At 40.0% G+C, this 21426-nt stretch overlaps 1 protein-coding gene across 1 annotated transcript in view; it reads right to left on the bottom strand.

Moving 5' to 3' along the window:
• The window catches only part of faf1 (Fas (TNFRSF6) associated factor 1), a 69118-nt gene that overhangs the window by 40769 nt on the left and 6923 nt on the right, over nucleotides 1–21426 (bottom strand). Inside the window, exons 4-8 of the mRNA XM_059341615.1 lie at nucleotides 18660–18940; nucleotides 18468–18559; nucleotides 17431–17522; nucleotides 8036–8141; nucleotides 2074–2160 (exon numbers count right to left, since the gene is read on the bottom strand). Coding sequence (XP_059197598.1) covers nucleotides 2074–2160; nucleotides 8036–8141; nucleotides 17431–17522; nucleotides 18468–18559; nucleotides 18660–18940 — 658 coding nt within the window. The remainder of the gene's footprint in view (nucleotides 1–2073; nucleotides 2161–8035; nucleotides 8142–17430; nucleotides 17523–18467; nucleotides 18560–18659; nucleotides 18941–21426) is intronic.

Raw genomic sequence — 21426 nt, 5'->3', positions numbered from 1 at the left:
CTAGAGCAGAGGCCATTATTACACTTCTGTCTCTGTGCTTTTTAATATCTCCTCATCCAGGACACAGACGCTGCAGATGTGTGTTAGCCAGGTGCCAACCGAGCCTGTGATGGCACAATGAGCAGCAATCTATTCATGATCCATGGCAATCATATCCACGGCTACCTGGAGGGGCAAACTAAGGATCACTGATAACAAGACGCAAATCACAAAAATACAAAGGTAATAAATGGAAGAATTTACTTTATCCCAACTTATCTTAACATAAGACAGAGATTGGTTGAGCAAATATGCATGGGTAATGATTTTACAAAGATTTTACAAAGCCTCAATGGTGGAAGTGGCCGACTGATGCAGTACAAGATAATACTCAGATAGTATCTGTCAACCAGGAAATGCTGTCAGCTAAGGACGATCCTAAGTCCAACATGATTACTGTGTAACCAAAAGACAAATGGTACTAATGTTCGAGTTCAGTTAAACAGTTTTGGAGCCAAGTGACTGACATTGCTGAACAACGGTTCTTCTCTGAATCTAATAAACCATCAGAGAGGTTTCTTTGTTTGTTTTATTAGCTTAACTGCATAGAAAAATAGGGATGGATATGCCTACACCCTCTACTGAGTATTGATTATCTTTCTTTCATAATGTACTCGTCTTAGAATTTTTCAACTGCATCTGTAGCGAAAAATGTGGATGCTTTAATATCTCTCAAAAATTTACAATAGGGGACACACCAACCTCCTAAAGATAGTTTCTAGAACTGTCTGTCGCTCTCTTCCTGTGTTAATGTAAAAATGGAAGTTCATGAAGCACAAGCTGCATGTTGCGGTTGCAAACAGGAAAAGTACATCACTTGGTGCCGTAACACATGAGCACAATATTGAGGTCACCACATGCCCACAATGTGCTTTCAGATTTAGACAAAGATTTGTATTTCTGTTTCAATCCCATGCTGTTTACTGATTACATGACTGGATGCCTACAAAGATAATGCCAACAATGATAAATCTGCATCATAGCGGTATGGTTTGTTCGGTGGTTATCGGCTTTACAATTGTCTGCTCAGAGCTGTAGTGGAACAAAATAAAGCAAATAATCTCCTGTAGGGACAGGATGCATAACCTTTTGTCCTTTGCCCTTTTAGGCACATTAACGGTGTAATGTATTTGCTTTCACTGTTAATCTTAAAAGCTTTTCCTCAAGGTCAGGAAAACAGGTGCAGGTATTGTTCATTCACTTCTGAGTTTTTGAAACATGAATAACAGGGACACATTTAGAATAGACTGTATCCACCAGATTACTGTATATAGAAAACTTATTAATCATTAGTGGACACTACCACAAATGAAACATCTGTAGTCTAGTTGCTACAGTAGAGCCAGTTCTGTCAAGACACACATGATATCACTTAGAAAAAAAGAAACAATACTATTACTCCAAACCAAACAACAATCACATAGATCTAAAAGGAAAACGTTAGCTAGGGGTTAACACAAGAATGTGTGCACAACAGCTCCTCAATGTAGCATGATAAACCATCCCATACAATTAGCATGGGAACACATTGGCTGTCAAAGAAGGGGTGAGACAAAAGGGGTCAGAGGTTCCTCAAGGTTCTGTGTGAGGGCTGCTTCAGATCAGCTTGACTGTGTGCAGGGTGAATGGCTGGGAAGAGCGACCCTGGGACGGGAGAGGTCAGCGGGACTCAATGATGTGAGCTTTAATGTCCACAGATAGAGGACACGGGATGGGAACCGTCTTTGACATCTTAATTAGCTTCAACATCTTACTCTCATGCTTCTGACAGATGGTTTCGGCATGGTTTGCTAAGTGTGGAACAGTTTCCACTAATGTAAATCTGTGGATCGTGGGCACCATTTTGGCCTGACATTTTATTAGTTCTTATCTATCTTAGATGATGAACCAGTGAGGACAATATAAAGATGGCATTTACAGTATACAGAGAGAATACCATAGATGCAGATTATTTCCCCATACAACTGTTCTAGTAAGTCTGGGTAGAAGAAAAAAGTTAAATTTGTCTTTAATGTGTGTGATTGTGCTTCTTACAGAGTCATCAGATGCTGACACGGGCCATCCCTCCCACTGTTGATGCCGGACTGGGATGTTGGTCAAGTCTGAAATGTTCCTCTTCACCTGCAAACATAAAGGGAAGACACATTAATAAGGGTAAATTTAAGGTACAAAAATCAGACCTGCAGAATAGCTGTGATACACAAAGATAAAATACAAATAGATTTTAGAGAGCTCAACTACATTTCCACTGAGAATGTGGATATTTAAATATTTAAATTTATAAAATGTTTATTAAGAAATATATGTCTATAACTACTACCCCAAAGGCACTGCATAACAATAATATTTTTCCTGAAAAGACTATGTACAGACTCATATTTATTCAGGCACATCAATGATTTAACTAAAAACAGGAAATTTTAACTCAATAAAAGCCATCATACAGTATGCTCTTAACCATTTTGTTTTTTATTAACTAATATCAAAACGGGAAGTGGAAACTATTACCACAAATCATTTTACAGTAAATGCAATGCTGTAAATAATAGCCAGGGCAGCATTAAAGCATCCTCCATTTAGCTGCAAAAGTTGGATGGAGGCAGAGAGTGAAGAAGGAGATGAGTCAAAAGGAGAGAGGAGGAGAAAAAAATAAAAGAGTATTATCAGCATTCTTCAGATGCCACAGCTAATGCCCAGCAACAACAGCCCCACGCTCTGAAATGAACAGTATTTCTCTTTTCCCATTCATGCGCGGACGCTGTATCTGCATCACTTAATAACATTCCGTGCTTTTAAACAGTTAGCAGCCAGCAGCGCCTGTCCCGCCGAGCGCCGTGTTACACCGTCCAGTGGGTTGTTGGTTTAAAGCCCTAACGCCAGCCTGATGTGCGCCAGCCGAAGGTGATCAAAGCCCCCGTCGGCGTCTGAGCGCTGGCGGCCGTGGATTCTCGTGCATTTGTTCAGCAGAATTCTGCCCTTCGGGCCTGCGGGGCTGGACACTGATGCTGAGAAAACTGTCAATTGTGGAGCAAAGATCCTTCTACACACGGGTGAAATCCTGTCTTTGTAAAAAGCACTGAAGAGAGATGGATCCTTGGGCATATGCAGGGCTGCTGGTCATGGAGGTGGAAACTTAAATACGCTACAAACACAAAGTCAAAGCCAATGTCAGGCAAAGCAGGAAAGCAGCTGCAAAACACTGAGCTAAGAAGACTGGGAGGGGGGCAGACTTTGCCTGGGCGCTTTCAACTTAATAATCTAATATTACCACACTTTGCATCTGTATGTACTTGTGTGGGTGTCTCAGAGCACAAACACACTATGGGCTGCTTTCAGAAATGTTGATATTTAAACCTGAATTTATCCCTATATCAAGGCAACAGTAAATATTATATCCAAGTTATCAATCTCTCAAAGAAATTATATTTTATTTGAGCTGGGCCTGGCACGGCAAAGCAATTTGCAGTACAAACAAGCTGAGAAACAAATAAAAGAACAATAATAAATGAGTGGCACAGTCCCTCCTTTGTCTTTCTATCGTAAATCCCACACCACACTGCTCGCTGCCTATCCTTATGAAGAGAAGCTATGGCCAGGATAGCAGGCTGGGGTCAGAGCGGGTGGCCAGTGTTATTACAGAGTGTAATATCTGTGTTTGACCAGCCGGACTACAGGGATTTGACTGACCGGCTGGCCAGCCGATGAATAGAGGGGAAAAGGGAGGAAAGGAGAGGCATAAACACTAGTAATGAAGAGGCTGCAGTCAGAGGTTAAAGCAGCATCAGAGAAACAACAAACTAACGCCCACCACAGAGAGAATGAAGGTGAGAGGTGGAGGAGGAGAGCGGAGACAGACATTGAAAGGCACCTGGCAGAGGACAACCTGATCTCAACACAGAAAGACAACACAGCTACACACACACAGGCCTGCCCACCTGCAACCACACTACCACAATCTGAGGGCAGACACTCGCACAGGCCTTCTCTGACCATATGAAAAGTATGGTGCTATAATGAAAGTCTGATGCAAACATATCAAAAACAACAAGTAATTTAGAACATATAGCAACCAGGGTGTCCCACGGCCTTGCTCTAGCCTCTCCAGGTAGCCAAAGTTTTTGTTGCAGCCCTCAGTTACAAAGCATTGCAATGTGTTGGCCACAGCAGCCAGCAGCCAGGAGAAATACTGTCTAATGCTGCCCCCTGTCTGCCACACCAGCCATCTTATTGATAAGTTAGACTGCAACAATTTAAAACAATTACATTTAATCTATGAATCTGAGTAACTCATTTTAAATAGCAAATTTTGCTAAGAATTAACAGCTACAACTAAAATATTGGAGCATTGTGGGAATGTTATTGTATGACACCGAGCTGTTCTAATAGGAAGAACATGGCACTAATGGAGAAAAAATTCCAGCGGCCCATGATGAAAAGTATCCACCAACTTGACTTGGACATATAGAAGCTAAAAAGTTAAGGTAATATCTTTAACAGGGCAAAACAGGATTCAAATCAAAGTCTTAGTAACAAATACAGTGCTGCTGATTTATGTGTTGCCGTTCCTGATGAGGCAGGGGTGTACGAGCCAGTTATACACAACATTAGCTCGACTGGCTGCGGTGCTGAGCTGCTGGGCAATACGCCTCACGGCAAAATTAATGATCCAATCATTGTAAATGCCAATTGCCTGTAATCCCTGGCTGGAAGCAAATCAAAGAGAAGGAAAGGTTTCCGTTAAACAGTCACAAGCTCTCTCTCTCTCTCGCTCTCTTTCTTCGCCTCCCCTAGGCACCAGATGCCTTTCTTTCATTCCTTTTTTCGATCCAACCTTCCCTTTCTCAGCTCTGTCGCCCTGTCTGCATTTGGTTCCTATATGTCTCCCAGCTGCGGAGTAGAGATGGGGCCCAGGCCCAGCCCCGGGGGGTAGCAGAGGAGGGAAATCCCCAGGACAACTGGTCTGGTCACGGACGACCCGAAACCAGCAGCCATCCCTATTCTACCCTGTACTTCCCTGGCAAACATTTGCTCTCCAGCTTAGCTCAGAAGCTAGCCAGCAACTTACCCCCACACTCTTGTCTGGTAATGCCAATCAGAGTCTACACAGCCCTGCGCTCTAGAGATGGAGAAGAAAGAGGGTAGAGAAGGGACACTGGGAGAGAGAGATGGAGAATGAAGGAATAGAAAGGGAGGGGCAAGGGCCGCTCCCTGAGAGCCACAAGGCAAAGCCAGAGCCTTTGGCAAAGACAAACAAGAAGATAGGACTCTATCCCTATTGATATGCACAAGCAGGGACCATCGGCTAGTCTTCAGTTAAGACAAAAGAGAGAATGGGGAGAGAAAGGTGCTCTGTAGTGGAGTCCATATGTGTCTGTGAGTGGACACAGTATGAGCAGAAAGGGGAGTCAGGCTGCCTGAATATGGTGTTACTTCTTTGTTGCATTCTTTGGTCTTCTTATGATGACAGAAATACAGTCCCCCTCTTGTTTGTGTGCTTTATTATTGATTTAAGCAAAAAAAAAAAAATCACAACCTAACTCTTCTTAATTATGAGCATCACACATGCTGCAAAAGCAACTTCTCGGAGGTCAACAACAATTACTACTTACTGCGTCTACTGACTGCGGTTGCACCTGTAGCTCTACTCACTGAAACTTTTGAATCATTCCTTACATACTACATATATGTATATTTAATGACGTATTATTTACTGGAATATAAAATTAAGGACAGGCACCAGTTCCCTGGCTAAAGAGTAAATATATAAAGAGCATGGTCAACATGGGGCAAACAGAGTCCAGATCTATCCAGGTTAAAGTTCTGGGCCTCATTTTCCCTGCAGGGGGCCTTGAGATGCCTAAAGACAAGCATGCGTAAGGAAAAGACCACGACATGGAGGCCTGTTTAAGCCCACATTGTCCCTTCTCCATCCCCTATGGCCTCTTACAGCACCCCCACCAAGCCAACAGTCCTTTGCCTCCTTTCTGTGTCCATGGTTCCCCCCTCCCACACCACAGGGACCCCTCCCCAGTGTTTGTAATCCCAGCAGAAACACTTAAGGTTCACAGTGGGTGCTCATCAAAACCATCTGCCTGAGAAGAGGGTGAGAAGGAAAGAGAGACATGACGGAGGGAGGAGGAAAAGGAAAGAGCAAGGTGGGAGGAGAGGGAGAAAACTAGAGAGGCAAGCTGCCTCCTCCAGTTCACATGTCGGTTGTACTAATCTGTTCAATTAGCACCATTACAAGCCCTGCTAGTAGCCTGATTATTATTAGTGTAATCTTCACCCGCAACGAGGAGCCGGGCCCGAGCTGCAGAGGCCGCAGTGACCAAAGAACTTCACGACAAGACACTACTGGCAAAAATATCTCTTTCATCCACTGGTCAATTATGAGATTTTTGGCTGCTTACGTTTTTCTTTTTAGCTATTTATTTCTTGGATCCAGCATCCATCCTTTTGGCCAAGAGGATGAGCGTGTATTTTCTATCATTTCAATTTTGCCTTGATGAAATGTCTTCTTCTAGACAAGTGGAAATAAATTATCCAAATCACACATTTAGGTCTGTAGATTTCTCCTAAATTATCAAAGATTAACATTGAATAATGCCTTATTTGCATACGGAGTCATAACATTTTAGGAAAAATTGTTATACAAAAAAATATTGTCTTAATGTCTGTTATCGACTGGGAGATTTTGTTGTTTTTTTTACTTAATTCTTTAAAATTGTTTTTCTCAAATTGATTTTTTTCTCGTACTGGCATACCCGAATTTATATAAACCGATCAAAATATTGTTTTTAAGGCTTTTGACACTATTTTATGATTTATAGAGTGATAAAGAGATCCGAAAATCCCCTCTGTAAAATAATTTTGCTCTAATATTTCAACAAAGAATTTTAGACCTGGCTCAGATTTATCTTCTGAAAATACATGAAAATCAGCACATATTATATTTTAAGATGATGCTTCACTGGCATATTTAAACATAACAGTTCAGAAAACAAGTTTCTTGATGCAAGTTATGAATTAAAGAAATATCATAGATATCTTAGTTATTACTTTTACTTTGTTCAGCTGTAGTGTCTCCCCATAACAAGTAATGACTGAAATTGTGTAAAGCTGCCACAGGTATTAAACCAGGAATTAAGACTGATATTTACAATCCCATATTTACAGGAAATACTGATTACTTAAGATGTGAGGTAAAATCAATAGTGTGACTTCTCTATCCTACCTGATCAGCCTTTGGGGAGATTATTTCCCCTCACCTGTGACAGCAGGCTACTCACTGTGAATAACAAATGATGCCTGCTCAGGTCTCTCTCTGCAGGGGGGGTTAGAGCAGGACTGTACAAGTGCATGTGTAACATGTGTGTGGGAAGGGCTGACTTAAACTCCCATTGGACCAAACATTGACACAGACATACGCACACTTTCTCATCTGCAAGCACACACATATATTCTCTTGCTTTTCAAGCTTTAATCCATTTTCAGTTGTGATAGTAATAAGCGATGGACAGTGAGGTGTACTGCCTTCACACTGGGTCCAGTATGAGTTACTATAAATATTTCATCGGCCGCCGAATCTACTGTTTAGTTTCAGATGAGGAGAATGAATGTCTCTGTCTCTTTGCATTTCTCCCGCATGCCCAGATCAAACAATGTTCAGTATTTAAAACCGCCTCCTAGACTGCTGAGAGAGAGGGAGAAAGACGCAGCACAGGGGGAGTGGGGAGAAAAAGAGGGGGTTGTACCAGACCGCAGCTGTGAGAGTAATTATGTGCTCTGAAATGTGATCATTTGTGATGAATAATAAATCGATGGCTGAGATAGACTAGCAATGTTTGGCAAATGGAATGAAAGCTGTGTTAAGGGAGACTAGAAGCAGGTACAATAATATTATGTATGCGAGTCTGTGGGTGAGTTACTGAGAGCTTTTGTGTGTGTCAGGCCGTGTAAAGTGACTTTGTGATGTACAGTATGGTCTGTGTCCTACCTCCTGTATGGTTCTGGAGCCAGGGAAGTTGAGACTGTAGTCCCTCTGGGCCTCGCGGTGGCTGATGACCAGCAGAAAGTTCTGGTTTAACGACTCTTGGAGACCACTGAATAAGGAGGGAACAAATAAAACAGTAAGAAATATGGATAAACACAGTAGGAGAATTTTAAAAAAGTGAAAATCAATGCAGAAAAGAGAATATATAAAAGAGGCCAGGCAGAGTAATGAGGAAGAAAAGACGGGGACACAGAAAAACAAACATTATTACTAAAAGCCACTCAGTCAAGTAAAGGGCAAGCTGAAACTTGTCAACTAGGAGGTGAGTGCTCCTCTTGGGGCAAGTCGCCCACTTCACTTGTTGTGTCTTAACACGCCTGGCCAGAGCTGCGCTCAGCACAGCAGTCTACCACAGCTATGACCACCTGCACAGTAACAGCATGGAGTCCATCAATCTGCCTTGTTGCTAACAAACCTGGCAGCGATTACGAAATAAACACAGAAGAAGTTTTAGCACCTTCCTAACAACAAACCCTTAAAGATGCCTGAAAAGCAAGATTTTATTTTGACATACAGCAGCCCAAACTGACCACATGTGCAGGGTTTATTTAGGTCAACAAGTCAACAACTACATTTCTACAAAACTACAGTTTTCACTCTCAAGTCAAAGAAGCAAATGCCAGGGTTCGTGTAGCTTTAAGGGGTGAAATTCAAGCAAATTTCAAGCACTTTCCAGATACCTAAACCAACAATTTCCAGTTTCTTGAAACCTTTGTCATCACATCAAAACTGTATAAAAATTAAACTGGGAATAATACAGTTTAAATAATTACTTTATACCCCCAGAAATCAATGTATATAGTCATTTTACCAGCTGTCCATATTAACTTATCTTACTTTCTTAGAGTAGGGGTCCACAGGAGATATATATATATGGCAACAGGATTATTTCATTTCAAATATTAAAATATTTTTGGTTTATATGTATGACTGTGCAGATGAAACACCAGGTTATATTGGAAAATCAAGCATTTTTCAAGGAGTATAGTCAAATTCAATCATAATTTTTTAATTTTCCAGACTTTCAAGGCTTTGTATGAACCCTGAAATGATGAAATGAAGAGCTATTATTGTGCATCATGATACACTTCCTCTTCAGCAGATGCTGCTGGATTACTGCTGTATTACTGCTATACTTCACTGCCTCTGTCTAGCTTCTGAAACATGACTGTATAGTGATTAGAGTCATATCAATTACAAGTCATATAAGTTCATATCAATTACAGGTAACTGTAAGCTCTGCCAGACACCTGAAGATGATTCTGTGGTTGATAACTAAGCTACTATCTCCATCTAAATCAATTTCAACAAGGTGAAACATTCTTCCATTTTAATTGAAATTCATAGAATTATAACACACAGGTAAACTGACAAATGGATAGTTAAACAGAGCAGAGAGACACTCACAGTAGTATTAAAAACATGACATTACAGTCATTTATCTCATGTCCAACTGCATGAATAATAAACAATAATCAATATAAACAATCAATAAATATATTGAAATCAAAATAACTAGACATGCACAGTATATACTGGGCCAAAATGGGAAATTTATATCATTATGTGTTATCTTGATAATGAACTGATACATAATAAAAAACGAAAATAAAAAGCCAAATTGCGTTTCATGACTCAACATAGCTGTCCCCCAACCCTTTAAGTTTGTTTTATAAAGCTAAACAATCTACTATGTGTCTTTTTTAATTGCATTTTATTTGCCTACTTATTATTCAGAGCATTTTAGTTCTAGAAAAGCCTTTACTTTTGTATTGAGTATTTCATACATTGATCTGTGGTTTGAGAGATTACGTCAATTACATTAATTTGACTTCTTTGCAACATTCTCTATAAAAGCTTGTGATTTTTTTTGTATGAACTTTACTAGAAATAATTAATGAACATTTGAAGAGAGTCTTGTGTTAACAACAGTGATGTCAGTAGATCTGGTTCGGTCAGAGCTATGTTATAATAAATCACCCATCTTTGCTGAGTACATCTTAGCCATGCATAAACTACAGGTCATGGACCTTTTCTTAAAAAATATCAAATTCAGTTATCTTATTGGTATTGGCCATGTGAAGCAGGTAATTATTGGTAATCAGTAGTGGCTGAAAGAAAAAATCCATATCCTGCATCCTGAGTAATACTGTGCTAAAAATGTTCAGTTTCTAATTATTTTTCTCACAACATAAACAACATTCTCTGGTGGGCAAAATACACAGATGCTAGCTGTTTACACGTCACCACTGGTCTGTGATGTTCAGTCTCTCACAGTGGATGTCATATGCTGAATTGTGAGCAGAGACCCGGTAGTGAGGACTCGGTCTGTCCAAGACGCCCTGAAGGGTCAATCTTTCTGGACTGGCACCGTAGCTCACTCTGTAGCTTACAGCTGTGACAGAGACGCTGTGAGCGACGCAAACGCAGACTTTGTGTGCCTCACGTAGAGAGGAGGAGGTGGGGGAATCAACTTTTGGAAGCTTCATTTACAATAAGCTGTGAGGTTAAGTAGCGTTTTGAGCAAACGCTGGGTCTGTGAGGCTGAATATCAATGGGAGGCTTAAGGGCCGAAGCAGGCACTTAATCAGGGCTCAGAACCCAAGGAGAGGAGGAAGAGTTGAGAGAACGAGAGGGATGGGGGAATTAATATGTAGCGCACACATTAATTATGCAATCACACCCTTAATCTGCGCAGATCTGGACGAGCTTATGTTAACAGAAGCTCAAATTTACTGTAATGACAGCATATTTACATTGACTAAAACTACGAAATCAATATGTAAATGTAATGTTTGTTGTAGCTAACTGGGGAAGATTGGAAATGTGTGGAGTGGGAAGGATGGATGCATATGTAATAGGGCTGAGCAGAAGGATGAGAGAGATGTGTGTGCATGTGTGTGTGAGAGAGTGAGTGAGAAAGAGAGAGAGAGAGAGAGAGGGAGAGAGAGAAAGAGAGAGAGAGAGGAGAAATGGAAGGGGTAGGGACACATAAATAAGGATCTAGCTAATATCATGATTATGTTTGGACACAGTCCCGGGCTACTGCTGGCAGGCAGCTAGACTCCTAAATAGACAGAGATAGAGGGTAAACTGAGTGGAAGTGTTACTCTGTCCTTCCAAGCAAAGAAGGAACATCTTATCAGTCATTTATGGCAGACCGACGAGCCATTTGGTGCGTGTGTGGGTGGAGTTCTGTTCAAGATTTACTTTGAAAAATCGGATCACTCGTTGTGCTCTATAGTACAAATATAGCTACTCAAAATATCAAATGCATTCAGAGGGGAAAAAATGTCCCATCTGCCTGAAGAGGCCTGCTGGTTCATATATAAACAAAACACTCTTGTTTCAAGTCTAATATCCCTTCATCTTGACTGCTTTTATCAGTGATGTTTTCAAAGCAGCTGTCTTCTTATAGAAGCAGGTCCTTCAAGCCGTACAGGGGTTGAAATGTGGATGTCTCTGTGTTTGCTTCTGCCTTCAGAGGTCTCTTTCTCTCTCAACACACACACACTCGTGACATCCAGGTCGGCCTGCAACATCTCTGGAGGTACTTGACATGGCATAAGGGTGCGGGGAGGAAAATGTCATTTAACTTTATGGACAGAGAAAATGGAGCGTTTTGCAGGGGAGAAGAGCAGGCTAAACAGATTGGTTTCATTCTGAGGTAAGCCCATCGCCTAAGCTGTGAGTCCCCGCGGCACAGAGCAGACTCTAGACCTTATTAAACTAGCACTGCCAGACACAGACACACACACATGCACAAATTGTGGCATGTGCCTACAAAACACAAATACCCATACACACACATTCCCTTCAACCTCTCACACACAGACGTATAGCGTCATGCGTGTGTTTCATCTGCTAAGGGACACAAAAAAAAAACTGACCAAGATCATTTTTCTCTCTAATAATACACACAGAGGAGGTCATGAAGTACACACAAGGTCTTCTTACCTCTTCCACATTTTGCATCCACAACAAAGCAGAAGGATGCGAAACCGTTGAGGCTCTGCTCTGTTTTGGTCTGCCATCTTGTCCCAAAGTTAATCAGCATGCTAACTGTTAGATACTTAAGCTAACTAGCTAGCTAGCTATCTTACCTAAAGCATCTGTGAATCTGCTACTGGATAGCTGACACACAGAGGGGAGGGTGGGGGAGGCAGGAAGCCGCAATAATAATAAAAAAAAAAAAGCACACAAAACCTAATGAATCATTTTTGCAATTTCAAATTTCTTTGAGAGTTCAAATTAAAATAACCTTTCCTTGGCAAACATGCTTCCTGAGAGCTGAGCGGAGAATAAACGAGGAAGGAAACAGGCTCCATTGAAATATTCATCAGGCCTTCATCATTTATGCAAGAGATTAGGTCCTCCTCAACACCCTCTTGTATTCACAGGCAGTCATCAACATGGCCACAGAGAAAAACCTTCTTCAGACCAGGCTTTGACACTGCAGTTCTAACTGCATGTCACATCGCTAACTAAATAACTACCTGAGATGGATTGGTGCTCAAAGGAAAATCTCCCAAAGCCTCAAGATTTATTTCTAATCAAACAAGACAACTAAGAGGAGTTTACTCAGCGGGATCATAATGACAGTGCAGCACTATTTAATCAGTCAGTTTGGTTTAGGTGTGTGTGTGCTGCATGAGCCAAGCTCTACAGAGTAATTGCCAGGGATATTACCATTTATGGGACATTTGCATTTTTACTCAGCAACAATTTGAAGCAAATAAACACTGTGAAATTAAATTTGGGTGGATAACTGTCTTTTCACACCGCAACTACAAACTAGCAAATATAGTTATATAGCAGACAGTGGTAGTTTCATAAACCTCGTCCAAACCAAACAATTAAAGAAAGCAATTTGAACTGAGAATATTGGTCAAGTTCTTGCATAATAGCATTAGTAGTCAATAGAGAGTAAAAACAATAAATACACATTTTCTTATGCAAGAGAAGTTTGACAGCATAATGCAGGATTACCTAACAGTGTCTTCTAGATACTAAACCACAGCGGGCAAATATGGTTCTGTATCAAGATTATGTACAACTAATCATCAAACTGTCAAACAGCAACTTCTTTTCTCTGAGTTTATAATCATGTCATATATTGCCATATCGTATATTGCAACCGAAATAATGGAACTTTCTAATAGTGAGGGAATTAAATTCTTGAGCCATCTTCCTAAAAATCGGCTAAATTAATTGTGGGAACATGTGACAACAGGGGATGTTATTCTTCTTTGGTGTCACTATTTTCAAAAGAGCAACTGTTTTCCAGCAGTACTGCCAACATGTTGGGTACAGAATACAGCTATGATATCTGTGAAACAATAAAGTGATCTACCTTTTTTTAACCACCAAACAAGACTCTCTTACACAGATACATGAAATCAATATTGTCCCCAGCTGCGTGTGAAAACTTCAGTGTGCAGATCGCTTCTTGGAATAGAATCTAAACATCACATCTCAGTATTTAATGTGATTGATTGTATTTATTTAATGAATTATTTTTTGTAATGCCTAGATTCATCATGATTGGTTCAATGATAATTATCACCTGCTTTAAGAAGTGAAGACGCAGATGATATTGAGATTATCTCCTTGCTTTTATTTTTATCACTATTTTTCATGCTGATTGTGTAAACAATGCAGCACTGTGCTCTTTGTTATTGCTGTGTATTTATATTTAAAAAAAGGGCCTTTGGCACCAGAACCTATTGAGGAAATGTCTTACATATATAGTCAAGTTCAGACAAACACTAGGAGCCATGCCACCAGAATAACAAAGATGCAATAATATATCTATTTAGTAGTAATAATAAAAGACAATTGATAATAAAAGTAATAAAAGACAATTGATAAAAACAATGTCCGTAGCAGACAACATAGTGGGGGAATTTACAAAAGTACAAGCTATGATATTGTGTGCTTCATTCCCTGCTTACATTGGTACCTTATTGGCACTGACCTCTGTCTGCTGCAACAAATTTACACAAACTGCTCACAAATTGTGCTTACAGTGGGTTTACGGTGTGACCACAGTTTTATTTTTTACTGGAAGCTAACAGCTTGTCTGGTCCCACTACAGGGGACTGCTCCCCCCCTCTGCTCTGTGATATGTCACCTATCCTCTCCCCAGTATGACAGCAGGGTCACCATACGCACACACATTCATACACAAATGCATGTGCATACACACAGAAGCCCACCCACTCCATTCAGCCCCAACTGTCCTCCACCAAAATAGCTGACACAGAATAATGAGCTCCTGACACCCAAAATGATATCGATAACACTTGGAGAAATGGCAACGGCGCTGCTAAAAAGACACAGCAGTAAGTGGGGGAGTGAGAAGACGAGGAGAGGGAGGGAAGACTGGGGAGATGAGGGCCATTAGCTGCCAACACAATATAACTACCACTTAGCCTAACTAGCAGGCAAAGAGGCAAACTGCCAAATGACTTCTTTTACAAGTGTTCTGGGGACATGTGGATGCCTGCTTGGCTGCTAACATAAGGAAATGTGGGGAGAGCAACAGTACAATTTTAATTTAGAATCTACTGTCAACAAATAAACTGGGGCCACTATGAGTGAGTCCATGAGCAACTCTGGCTAATAAAGGAAATACATCTGAGACACCAAAATGTGTCATCACTTAAAAATGCTTTATAAAAATGTTTTAATTCAGTATTTAAACTAATATCATTATTAGTCTTTGCTGTTATTTATGATATCTTTATTATTGCCACATACACATAACTATGCCCAGCCTGCAAGTATGGAGGTGGAAACTCCCAAAATCGAAAATATACACATGACACAATAAATCAGTAATGACATTAAATGTACCAAAAATGATATTAAAAATGCATGTAGTCAGACATTGATAAAAATGTGACAAATAAATATTTCTGTTTTAATTTGGGTCTTTATTTGTTTACCTTTGAAATAATTCCCTTTATTATTTACTTTCCTACTAAATTTTTCCTTTTAATTATTTATTCATTTATTTTATTTTGGCAGCTTCCGTCCTCCATACACATCAGTCTACAAGACACCATATATTTATACAAGTCAGGACCAGAAAGAGAAAGTCCAAATCCAGAGAAGCAACTTAAGCATACAACAAAATTCATAATTCTCTGACAAAAATATATGCTCCAACATACTGGAGAAATCAGAATAAATACTAATAAAATAATCCATCTTGCTTTCTTTTCCAGGGTTTTGAGCTTAGCAAAAATCAAAACCAGCCATGCCAATTTTGTTTATCTGTACACATTATATTAATTCATGGTTATGTTGAGCCATTACAGAGAGAATTAGCTTTATTAAATGACTTATCAATCACTGATCCTGGAGCTTTCCAAGCAGAGGTTAACTGCTGTCAACAAGGAACCCAACTCCAAACTCATAAATCACAAAGGCATCAAGAGAAAAACAGTCAAGATACTCTTCAGGTCAAACTTAGACTACACCAGTAAAATTATATCATCTGCAAAAAAACAAAACACCCAATTTAATATTAACCAAGCATATGCCCACATTAGGGTCCTTAATCTGTGGAGCGAAGTCATTTACATATATATTTATATATTACCAAAAGGTTTAATGAACGAGATAGTAAACTAATCATCAAATCTAATTCAATATAGAAGAAAACAATTTCTATGGTCAATAATTTGATGGATGTGCTTAATGTCTATTTCTTTCTATTCAGTGCCTGTTAGAGGTCATTCATTTGGAGTGAAGTCTGTTTGTGTGGAAGGTAAATTGTGATGTTTATTATTTTATTGGCTGTCAGAGTTGTGGCGAGGAGAAAAGGTAGGTCTGATTACTAAGTCAAGCCATGGATGGCGGCATGGATCCATTCAATAAGGTATTGTAACTGACTTGCTACATAATAGTGTTATAAATATGGTGCTTCTAGGCCTCATTCATGCTTTAATTGTTGCAATTTGGGCAGTTTTACTTTACTTTAGTACTTCAGTTTTAGTTTTAGTTTTTTTCCTCCAGTTAATTTATGTTAATAGGGTGAGCAGTCATTTTAGGTTCTTCTATATTGCAATGTAGACATTTATTTGGGTTATAGCCCGGTAGATTCATAACCCTCTCCTTATCACATTTTCTAGCACAGATATTATTTAAAAAGGTGTCATCAAAATCTGTTGAGTTTCCAGAAAATAAATCTGCAAAGTCTCTCTCCTTTTTTTCCCTCAATGTCACCGTTCTAATAGAATTTCCAATGGATAATTTTTTTGGGATGCAATTAATTTATTCATTTTTTAGAATCGTTATTGCTTTGTAATTGCTCCATATGTAATATCTGTCCTCATCTAAACAGCCTATTATGTAGCCGTATTTAAAAATAAATTGAGCTTTCCTTTATTTTCCCTTAATTATCTTCTCTTATATTTTACAATCTCCCTTTTTGTCTTATTGCTTCTGCCGTCCAATATGGCTCAGTCCTACCGATCAACAAACACACAATATCTGACAAAGAGAGAAGTATGTTTCCTCACATATATCTATTTTTACCCTTCCACTGCTCTTATCCACAAATTAAAAATAAAAAGGGGTCTTGGTCAGCCTACAATCCGCAGGTGAAATGAGGAGGAATATGACTTCTTTGGACGATGTTTACCTGACACTGGTGAAAGGACAATCACGCTTTCAGCAGCCACCTGTGATTGTATTACTGCTTTGGCTTTACACTGAGCAGCCTGACATTTCAGAGGGAAAGGTTGCTAATACTGCCACGAATTCAAAGAAATGAACAGAATAACCTCGGGATGGAGAACACCAGCTTAATGATGCTTTCTCAACAAATCTCTTTTTTCACTGGGTATCATTACTTATGTGACAGACTGGTGTGTTTTCAAAACTAAAATGAATAAATAAAAAAAATATGAAATGTTGATATTATACACGGACTTTAAGGAGCACGATGCAAAACAACCTCAAGCGAGCAACAATGTCAGGCTGAATGAAACAAAGATGGGAGGGGAAATTATTATTTACACAACAGAGATTGCAGCGGTAGATGTTCCTCTCAAAATGTCACAATGGATGGGAGAAAATGAATGTGCACCAGCGGGTCAAATGTCTCTTAATATACCAATGAAAATGGTGTTTGCTAGCTGCATTCTGGACACATCTTCTCCATGTCTAGACCAACAACGCCACCTGGTGTTCACTATTAGCTACTACGCCCCCCAACAACAACCAGAAGTATTTCATAGTTACTAGTGTATGTGAACCAGGGTGGAAAGAGGTGGAGAATTTATTATGAAATTACAAAAAAAAGGGGGTGGGAGAGGACTGAATACCTGTTTTTGCTGGTGCTGGCAGTAGGGGCGATGTCCGGGGTCAGGACATACAGGCTGTTGTTCTTGGGCAGGTGTAAACTTCTCATCACCGTCTGATTACACACACACAAATAGAAATTCAAAATAGTTCCACTTATGGCAGTAAAGTGACCACTTAATCAGAATACAGACTTACTAATGGTTAGATGCAGAAATATTGTCTATAGGAACATTTCATCGTTGTACTGCATGTGGGGAAGGCAACAGGCGTTTTCGCAAGAGTGGCCAAAGATGCTTAAAGGGACAGTTAGGCAGAGGATTTACGGAAGTGGGTTTGTATGAGGAACTAAACATTTACAGAAGAAGACAGTTGGCACAGAAGCTAATCGATGTATCTTAGGCACCTAAAATCAAAATCAAAAATCAGTTTAAGTGCATGCTATATTTAGAATATTTTTCCTGCTTTACCTTGCCATCAGAAAGGCCTTTTTGATGAGGGACCAATGCCATTATATCCATGTATTCTCTCTTTAAAGCCACCAAACACATTGGACAAAAACAGAAATTTTACCTTGAAGAAGTCAAGAGTTGCTGGTCTTCTGCTGCCTCAATTGGTTAGTGTTTAATTGTTACTGTGTGACTTTAATGAATCCAAATGTATTCTTTAAATCACCAAAGTCACACAATAACTCAAACAAACGTACTGATCGAGGTAGCAGTAGATGGGCAGTTCCCACGTTCTGCAAAGTAAAGTTATTGCTTTTGTCAAAAGGGGTCAGGTGGCTTTGAGGAGAGCATAGATGGATTTACCTGCTTCAGTTCTTTGTCAGAGTGCAACCTGAAAACGAGGTAAAGCCCTGAAAATATTCTGAATACAACGCTGTTATTGATTTCCTAGATGGGCCTTTTTTGGTGGCTAAAAAGCAAAACAAAAGGAAAAACATATATAAAAGATTACAGGTTTAGCCAACATCACCAGTGGTTTTTTTTCTTTTCTAAATGCTTTATTGTGTTTTTTGTCTGTTAGAGACAAACAATTACTGGCTCTGTTAACTTACACTATCGGATACATCTCCACTCTTCCATCCCTTCAGCTGCATTTTGGACACTGGAATCCCAAGCTCTGTCTCAAGGATTTGTTTGATTTCTCCTGTAGATTGATGCAGAGGAAAATGTATATTATTAAAAAAAGGCAGTGTTATACGTTGAGTATTATACACAGTATGTATATCAACGTGTGTGGTGCTCACCGACTGTGCTGCCTTCCTCCAGTACCAGCTCTACAGTGCGCTGCCGGTACTCCACCCTGAAGTTGAGCATCCGGGGCTGACGCTCTACAATGTGTCGGGAGGTGGGGTTGATGGGGTTGATGGGGCAAAAAGCTGAAGTCGAGGAGGAGGACGACGGAGGAGAGGAGGACAAAGACGAAGAGGAGGGGGGAGGAACTGAACCTCCTGCTGCTGCATCGGCTGCTTCTGATTGGCTGGGAGGTTGGAACATGCTGGACTGGCTCGCCTCACTGGAAAAGTTACTGCACAGAGGTGACAAGGTTAGCGATGCCATGGAAGACTTAAATCTTCATATTATATCTTAATAATCTCAGTGTCTTTCATGGATGATCATAAATGGCAGAAAAATGTGAACAGAAAAAAAACAGCCAAAAGGGAACACATGCAATCAGAATCAAATGTATACATTTTTGTGGCAATATCAAACTTAACTTTGCAAAAAAGGGAAAATTTACCAACAACAAACCTTCCTTCCTTCCCATCCTCCCTTACAATATCCGCTTACTCGCTTTGTTGCTTCCTCGGTGAATGACCCATGTTTCACATAACACAGTAAATAATGTCTTTTTGTCTCCAGACCATGAACAAAGTGTGCCCTTTGTTTCTTGAAGTGTAAGCAGCAACTGTCTCACAAGACCAGAGTGCCAGACTCAGGCTTTCTAACAAAGGCTGTATTTTATTTGGCCCACCACATTAGAGAGGCCACTGTCCTGAGGCACAGGTTGACTGTCAACAGTCACAAAACCTCTATGTACAGAATGGGGCAATGGGGTGGGAAATTAACCGAAACAAATGGGAGCACATTATAACTGTCTCCTTCACCAGCCACTTGAGTAAAAAAAAACTACCAATTACCTGAGAATACCAATCTTTGTTGAACATATAATCAACTGAGCCTCGGTTTAAAGTTTAAGATCCAATGTTTGCAAAGAGGTATGTCCATTTGCATGCAATGTTATGCATTATGTAAAGCAGTAATTACTAAAAGAAAAAAATGAAAAAGGATGTGATTTGGAATGTGGCGTATATGATTTAAACCCTGCATACAAGTTAATGGATGTGACAAGACAAGTTAATCCCTTTTTGTGACATGAAATCATGTGAAAGCCATCTAAATGCACAGAATGTAGTTGCAAATAACATAAGTGACATGGCAGCATTTGCAGTGACTACTAAGAAAGTAATTGGCACCAAATATAACACCCACTAAAGTGAACCACCCAGAGAACTATCACCATCGTATAAATGTATTGTGGTTAGACAGAGATAATGCATAAATAATAAAGATATCTGAGTCAAAGAAGCCAAGGTAAAAACAAGAGGAATCCTGCAGAGAGAATTCTTACACTACTTGAAAGCATCTGTGAGAAAATAGTTTATAGCACAAGTTCTTACAACAAAAGATGCAGAATGAACTTTCACCTAAACTTGGCACAGTAACACTGAAGGCCGTTAAATTGTCCGTTGTTGCTGTTTGGGCGTAGTTCCATGCTGCCCTACATCTAGACGGCACTGCTCTTCTGTGTAGTCCAGGAGTTGTGTCCCAAAGTAGACAGAACTACTGAGCTCTTCGCCCACGGACAAACTGTCAGATCAGTGACCCAGTTCAACAGAGAATTCAGCATGTTTATCAAGTCCTGCTAGGAAATTATTTTTCACACCATGAGGAATTTTGGTTACTGATCAACAAGGCCAGCTTATTATAATTCCCAACCTGCTTACTAAAGAGGACACAAGGGAAGAGGGAAATGCATTTTAGATGCTAGCGTTGGCGTAGCATCCAACTGGCTCCAGCTCAGGTCACGTCATCAGAGTCTGTTTACTGGGCAACGCCAGCCTACTCATACCAGTGCCAGCCACTTAGTAAATGTGTTGGCTGCTGGTCACGCTGCCAGCCAGCCTCCATTCATAGCAATGTGTGCCCTTGAGAAAGACCGGCAATATTCTCATGGCCCAAGGGCCTGAACCACACTACATGCATGCGCACACATGCACACAAGTGTGTACACAAAATAAAACGGTTTAACAGAACGTCTCCAGTTTGAGTGGGTTCAGATCAGCCCAGTGCATTCAAGAGTGTAAACTAACCGTTGAGGGGAAGTGAAGGGCTCAAAGCCTCTTAAAGAAGCCTTTTCTATTCAGAAACAGTGTACAACTCCACTCTTGGCACAAAGTTTCTCTGCAGTTGCAGTGTCTTTTATATTATTCCTCTATTAAACAGCAGAATAGAAACCATAGCAGAAGAAATAACCTGCGACTTGATAGCATCTATGTTAGGGTTATTTGCTGGATATGGGTATGGCTCTAACTAAACAGCATTACTTTAGGGTTTAACACCCAAATGTTACTCTTCCATGTTGAAGCAGGTGATACACACTAGTGAGTGTGTGTACAAACTATACCCACTATAATCATGGAGAAAGCTAAGCCCATGCAAACAAGGGATTTCATTTCCTGCTCATAAAATCAGACTCTGGTTTCACATTTCCTGCATTGTTTGAAAGTTATGTTAAGTGCGAATCTACATGGTGGATGTACACAAGTGTCACAGGCACATATTATGCCATACCAACTATTCACATTACCTCGGCATTGTCTCACACTTTTTACATGCTTATTCTTCAAACAACAGAAAGAAATACAATGAGTCACAGCCAATAAGCTGTCATATGTGACATGCATGATCAGTTAGCATTTGTTCAGGTCACCTGATACATTTTCTTTGATT

This window comes from Centropristis striata, chromosome 9 (assembly GCF_030273125.1).
Source record: "Centropristis striata isolate RG_2023a ecotype Rhode Island chromosome 9, C.striata_1.0, whole genome shotgun sequence".
Taxonomy (NCBI): domain Eukaryota; kingdom Metazoa; phylum Chordata; class Actinopteri; order Perciformes; family Serranidae; genus Centropristis; species Centropristis striata.
This window is presented reverse-complemented; position numbering and strand designations above follow the sequence as displayed.